Genomic DNA, 7,500 nt, shown 5'->3' on the forward strand with positions numbered 1-7,500 from the left:
AATTCTGTAGTTAAATATTTTCACCTTATGATGGCCTTTAGTCGCCGCTTTTTGTAAGCAAGACGAATTACTTTCAGCAGTAATAATGACTAGTCTAATACCGGACAACGTCACGAACAACGTGTGACATTGCATTTTTCAAATATCATCGCACGAAATGTTGCAAGGCATTGCTCTCTGAATTTTTTTATTTGCTCATGCTTCTTTTCGTTTTTTTTTAAATCCTGTATTCTTAAGGTTTTACTAAACTGTTCTAGGTCTTGCCACTTCCAAGTTTCGAAAAACAACAGGGGAATTCAGTTAAATGGACAACGGGAAGAAATGAAGTAAAGGGGAGTTTTTACCTTCTTTGATTGTGATAGGGAATATCGCTTGCGCAGCTGATGACTCTACAGCGCGAGAAAGCGTAGAAACAGCAAAAACGGCGTGCTTGGAGCACGGAGACGTATGAGATACTTCAGTGTTGAAACTGTCGACTACTTTTTCGCCACACTGGAAAGGAAAAAGGTTAAACGTGATAGAAAATATTGAAAAGTGCTATTCCTTTAATACTTTACGTTACTTTGAATGACTTTTTATAAAAACAAGCTTGTATTAACAAACTTGAACAAGAAAACATCATGAACAATTTATCGCAAACAAGACGATACACCAAGTAACAATTACTACACCCCTTTCAATTCGAGGAGCCATATCGATGCGGTGAACAATTAATGAAGAATTAACGATTATAATTGAAATAGCATGTCATTCATCGCGCTCGATAAACCACGATACTTAATTGAAGCATGCCGAGATTGTTCTACTTTACTTGAAGCGTGATGATAAAATATATATCCGACGTTACGTAAATGGCTCTACCGACAGTGTAGTTAGTTTATCACAAAAAAATATCGTCAAAAATATTAGTTTAGAAACTGCTCAGCATCGTCTTCAAAACTAATAGACCTTTTCGGCTTGTGCATTTTATTTTCCCAATACAGATCATGTGATAATACTCAGGAGGCTTGGTCCTTTGTTTTGTTCATTAAAAAGAGTGCATGTAGGCATATTCATGCTTGCATGCCCTCATTTTAATGAACAAAACAAAAGACCAAACCTCCTGAGTATTATCACATGATCTGTATTGGGAAAACAAAATGTACAAGCCGAAATGGTCTATTAAGCAGATCATAAGCAAACAAACAAACAAACAAAACAACAATGTACGCTTAATAAATTTGGTGGTATTGCGACATCTGACTGTGCAATATTTAAACACGGAATACAGTAGATTACCTGCCTATATATATAATTAATAACGAAGTGTCTTCACACCCTGGTGGTTATAGTGATCTGTGAGACCATATCATGAATAAACTTGACTAACAACAACGAAAAAAAAAACTTGGATTTTTTCCTCATATTTGTTGATATGATTCATATGTCATGGCATATGCGAACTTTTTTCAGCATTCATAGTTTTAAAAAGTGAGTACAATAAAATGCTTTATTAAGTATTTCGCAAAGAAGTGGTGACGGCTTCAGTTTTTCGGCCGCTTTGCCGTTTTACATAAAAAGTAAAAGAAGCTTAGACTAACCCCAGCTATTCCAGTCCATTTGTGTCCTACCGATTCCTATTTAAACTGCGAGAAGTCCTTTTTTTCGCCACTTAGTCGGGGGCGAGAAGACTGAAGACGGGCAGGAAAATCAGTCGAATCTAGATTTCGTGCGGCCATTTTTGGCATGCCTATCTTCTCCAAGGCTGCGCGCCCAACTAGAGGGATTGCTCGTAGTCTAATGCCTGTGAGGGTTTGATTTGAGGCTGTCCTGCCTTGATCTATATGGGTCACTAACTTTGCAGCAGCATACAACTCAAGGAAATAACTTGAGAGTCCAAAAACTCATATGTCACATTACGTTCAAGTGATTGTTATCAACTGACATGAAGGAAACACATTTGCAAAACTCAAGTTCAACCCGACGGAAGTTCACCTTCGCGATTCACTGGTGACGTCCACCTAATACAAGCTAGAAGTAAGAGGAGCTTGGTATTCAAACTGGACGTGGAATTTGATAATTTTACTTTGTTCAGCAAGTTTGCCGAAAAGGGATTAAACGTGACAAAAATCGCAAACTATTGACGCAGCCAACAGGATCTGAAAATTCCCATTAAGGACATGAAAGAGGTTTCACGAGAATGGCAGGTCTCCAAATTAAAGTACCTTTTTGAGACTGCAATTTAAAAAATATCAATTCAAAATCAGTGAAATTACATGACAACACGGACATGTTTTAGCCATCCTGACAAAGACAACCCTGTTAAGTCGAGTTCTATGCCATCGAGTCTTAATCGTCGTGACACATCATAATATGTCATGGGCGGATTTCGTTCTTCTTGGACATAGGGTTCTGCTTCAGTTCTTTGTTTAATTTTTTTCCTTGAGTAGTTGCGTCAATACTGGATAATACTTTTTATTCAAGAGTGTATTAATGATCCTTGCGTGTATTATTACCAACACCCAAAAGGAAGTTATCTCCTCGTAAAATTCTGGGCACACAATGCGCTTCTAAGAATATAAGGACATCGATCTTGCATCTCAGTTACACTTATTACTCTTCCGTCATATTTAATTTCAGGGCCTTCATAGCCTTCATTGAACTACTCGTATGAGGTATTTTAATTGCAATCGACATAAAATCATCTCACGAACTTCTTGCTTCTCCCGCAAAGCGTTAGTCACGGAAACGAGTGAAACCACCCACATTACTTTACAAAGTTTATTATCCGAAACCGAGACAAAGGAAATTTATCCCTATTTCGTCATTAAAAAAATAAACAAAAATATTGCTCATATAGATTCGGTGCCGCATTGCGTGAGGTGGACTGAAAGTATAAAGCCAGAACAATAAAACGTAGATATCAGCCACAGAAACCTTTGAATAAGTCGTTTGAATCAAAACTTACTAATTAATTACTGATTTAAGTGGATAGTTTTGGCCCGCATTACGAAATTTTCAACCATCCGATCGTATAAAAGGCTGGAACAGCGCAGGATTCTTTTAGAATAGCTAGCCTGCAGGGCCGCTCTCAGACAGATATAACAGATTCAAGGACATCTCCTGTAACGCTGTCGATCTACCACTTCAAAGTTCAAGCCGGTAAGTTGTGCCATAAATGCTTGTGTGCTCTTTTCACTTTACAATAAATGGGATTAGTTAAATTCCTTATGGCAAAATTAAGTTGACTTACGCCAAATAACAGGCATTGTACTAAACTGACTTTTTGTGTTTTCGTGTAATAATTATTATAAGTTGCGTTTTCCACTTCTTACGTCGCAAAATAAACCCCTTTTACATCCCACATAGTTTTTCTTCATTGTGAACAACTGGGTTCCGCACTGTTTTAAAGCTGTACATGATTGTGCTTCCTCTTTTATTGTGTGGTTCACCAGTGAATCAAGTCGTTCCGACGCTTTGCAAAAGAGAACTCAGTAAATTGATAGCATAAAGTTGATTTACGGCCATAGATTACAGGAAGCAGCAGGATAATTCTTAAAATTGACGATAAAGTATGATGGAATAAACTCATGCACTGTAAAAGAACTTTTTATGCCAGATTATCGATTAAACCGTGGATTTCGTTGTCTTCCTCAGGGGCACCCAACGTCAATTTTCGGAAAATATCTGTTCGGAAGACGATTTGAGATCTAGAATTGCTTGCCCTCCTCTCCTAGAATTTTCGAACATCTGAAAACTGGTATAATTGCCCATTCTTAACGGATTTTTCCCCTAAAATGGTCACCTTGAACTTGTTTCGGGAAACTTTTTTCTGGCTGAAAATTTCGGAAAGGTTTATTTTTGATCCCAATAAGTTTCGGATCACTAGACTTTCAGCTACTGAGGAAATCGAACAGATGAAAGGAAATTTATCGCCCAGAGGAAACAAATGGATTTATGCTGAGTGTGACATGGCGAGTTAGTTATTTCTCATGTTGCAGTTTGAGCTTTTCTGGAGATCATTCACCATTTGTACAAGCTAGGGCGGAGGCCGATTCAACACAGTCAAATCAATTTTCCCTCCCCACCCTCCCTATTTTTACTTTCTTGTGGATGGCCTTTGCTGGGATCATGTCTTCTATATTTGGATATTTCCTAGGTTACCATGCTGATTTTCAATAAACGGCCTAGCCCATCAGGGCTTAGCCAAAATATCCCAAACAAATGTGGTATTATTTGTGTCCCAGCAAACGGAGCTCCCCAAGAGCAATGCCTTGCCAACAATATCAGTCAGACTGTATGGAGCATGAAGCATAAAAATTTTTAGGGGATAAAATATGCCTATATCTACCGTTTGAATACTAACATACGTTTAACAATGCTATGTTTAAGTGCCGGGTCTTGAACTATATTCTCGTTGGGTGCTCCTATTTCCTGCTGTCTTGAGAATTTTTTGCTTTCTTGGTTATTTCGATGTTTTCTACTGCTCTTAAATTCTTATTTGTCTTTTTTCCCTCGACGTTGCTCGATATAACAGGATATAGTTAGTGTACAGTTAAGGCATTTCAAGTTCGAGCTACCGACAAGTGATGGCTCAGTGGTTCAGGTTGAGCATCCCGTGGGAGACTCGGGATCAACACTCTGGGTTCGGGTTTATAAATGAGCAGAAAGTGCTGTCTTTATCATTTCAGCCGCAAATGGTTAAATTTTGACGTCTTCTCGGTTAAGGACTATAAACCATAGTGGTCGTCTCACAACCCTTTCTTTTAATTAACTCTGTGCATGGGAAGTTAAAGAACCTGGTTTTGTGGTCTGTTCTTTTGACATGCATGCGTGGCTTGGGTGAGTGGGTGGGTGAGGTTAAATATGGACTGACATGGGCTACCAGAGGCGCCTTTTAAAGCCTCACGTCTGATCTCATCCTAGAGAAAGAACTGTAAACCGCTACAAGATATGTGGTATGTGCGGTATAAAAAAACCTATTACCGTTACTATTAATAATGCTTTGTGTCTGAAGTGATGCTGTGTTCCTTTACAAGAAGCTACCTATCTAATTTGTGCTTTTTTTTTTACATCCCATCTATTCATGTTTACGGAAAAATTGTCAGTCAAATAAAGTTACGCCGGTTGATTTGCTTGAACAAAAGTTGCTTTTCCAGATAAAGCCGACGTCTTAACTGATTGCCATTACGCTTTATGCCATTCTAATTGTCTCCATTTGAGATGCGCGGATCATCTGGATGTCTGCGTTGTGCCCACAGTAGGGAGTTTAAGATCTGCGACACGACGGTAACGAAAACGTCATTTAAAATTGCAAGTTCAGGTTTATTAATCGTTTTCGTCGTTATGTCGGCTTGCCTGTCTTCTAAAAACTAGTGTAACCTTCCAGGAACTGAATTAGGAGGTGCGGTATTGAATCTACGACAGAAAATTCAAATTCGCTGCCTTTTGTTCACGTTCTCCGTAAAACTTGAGAATTGGTCATTTCACGTCGTAGATTTGCCGAAAACGTGAAAGAAATGTACAAAAACTAAAAATGCACGTGCAGAGCGTGCAAAGCTATTGTTTTTGCTCATTAAATATGCAAAATTTGTGACGTTTTCGTTGCCGTCGCGTCGTAGATCTTAAACTCCCTAGTATCAAGGGCAGCGTTGTTGCGCATGGCATGTAATCCATTTTGCTTCCTCTCGGCAGTATTGCACTTACTCATAGTAGTTATTGGGTGTATTGGCAATAAGCATTAATATGTCAATTAATATAACTTATTTAGTGATCATGTTGTCATAATTACTGAATTCAAGTTTTTTTCATTGATTGTGTAGGTCAAAACCGAGAGAAATATGAGGTGCAAAATGAAGGCATTAAGGTAGATTGAACCTCAGATTTTTTGCAATGTTATTTCTTGTTCTATGGGCCCCTAGGGAGCGGGAGCAACGACGACTTCAACGACTACATGGACACGACAAAACGGTCATAGCTTCAATAAACATAATGGCCCTGCACGTGCCTTTCAATTTAGTTACATTTTTTCATGTTCTCGTCATAACAACCACATGCAATGACCACATTATATGTAGGGCTGTGTCAAGGACGTGAGCGATAAGTAAGCCGATAATTTCCAATTTTCTCTTCAAACAACCAATCGGATTTTACCACATAATAGCTGGAGAAAAAACGTCCAATCAGGCTTTTAATTGTCCTTAAAATAGCCTGCGTAGCCGGGCGAGGAGAGGGGCTTGGAGATAGAGGGGAAGGAGCGGCGGCTATTCTTGAATTTGAATCCTTTTTATTTTAAAAGAATGTTATTATTATTAGTAGTATTGACTTGTAAAGCGCAAGTATCTATATACATATTTTAATGCGCTATTTACAAACTCGTAGTTATAAAATAACACTAATAATAATAGTGAAATAAAATGATAGAGCGGTTTTCAAATGAGTGTCGTAAAACCAAAACCAAAGGAATTACTTTGGCCAATCAAAAAGGACGGAGACAATCCAGTAAACCAATCAAAACTCGAAGTAATTACACGTAGCCGACACAAAACGCGGGAAAACGTGCACGCGTGAGCCACGATTGGTTTTGCTTTCACTTCTGATTGGTTGAAAAAGTGGCCAGAGAACTTTGAACCAGTCACAGAGTGAAGTAGATGCAAAACCAAAGTAATTCGCTAATTACTTTCGACACTCAATTGAAAACCGCTTTATTTGAATAAATATAAATACATAACAAAAATTTATAAATAAATTTATATAAATACAAATATGTACAAAAACTGTTGCGACTGTCACTCAGTAAAAACTCTAGTGAATAAATGGGTCTTAAGTTTCTTCTTAAATGTCTCGATAAACTGGTCAACATTCCTAATTGCTAATGGTAACGAATTCCATAGGGCGAGAGCGGCTGAGGATGTGTCTTTGAAGAAAAACGTCCGTTAACACCTCTGGAGGAATATTCACCTGTACACTACTCCTTCGCCATTTAAATTATAATTGCTCTTTTCTGCCACTCGCATTTTAATCAATAATACGAGTGAGTTTCGTTTGTCTTTTACTTATTTGCAGTTTTCATCTCGCCATTTTTATCATCCTGAGCACGAGTGAGGTGCGAAGAGTGTTGTCATCCAACGCCGCTGCTGAACTGACCCTTGCCACGCTTTCAAAGGAAAATGGCTGCGATGACCTGAAGAAACGGCTGAGTTGTTTAAGCAGTCCTTATCGCACCTTCGACGGAAGCTGTAACAACCTATGTAACATCACCCTTGGAATGACCGGCAGACCACTGATTCGTTTTCCACGTTTAATACAACCAACTGCCTATGAAGGAGACAACTTTGCGCCTCGAGAATTTTCACTTGCAGTTGTCGAGACGTCAGTCTTTCCAATAATACGAACACCCCTTCCGAACGTGAGGGAGGTTAGTTTTACGGTATTTGAATCGGGCGAGGGTGACCTCAACAATGTTCCTCCGGAATTCACCCATCTCACGATGACCTGGGGACAATTCTTGGACCATGACGT

General features: G+C 38.8%; 1 protein-coding gene across 1 annotated transcript in view; it reads left to right on the top strand.

Annotated features, from left to right (window-relative positions):
* The first annotated feature begins 3,058 nt into the window (after positions 1-3,058).
* Positions 3,059-7,500, top strand: part of LOC138044400 (peroxidasin-like) — an 11,523-nt gene continuing 7,081 nt past the window's right edge. Inside the window, exons 1-3 of the mRNA XM_068890917.1 lie at positions 3,059-3,141; positions 5,802-5,845; positions 7,045-7,500. The exon at positions 7,045-7,500 is cut by the window's right edge and continues 196 nt beyond it. Coding sequence (XP_068747018.1) covers positions 5,820-5,845; positions 7,045-7,500 — 482 coding nt within the window. The 5' untranslated portion in view covers positions 3,059-3,141; positions 5,802-5,819. The remainder of the gene's footprint in view (positions 3,142-5,801; positions 5,846-7,044) is intronic.

This window comes from Montipora capricornis, chromosome 4 (genome assembly GCF_036669925.1).
Source record: "Montipora capricornis isolate CH-2021 chromosome 4, ASM3666992v2, whole genome shotgun sequence".
Classification (NCBI taxonomy): domain Eukaryota; kingdom Metazoa; phylum Cnidaria; class Anthozoa; order Scleractinia; family Acroporidae; genus Montipora; species Montipora capricornis.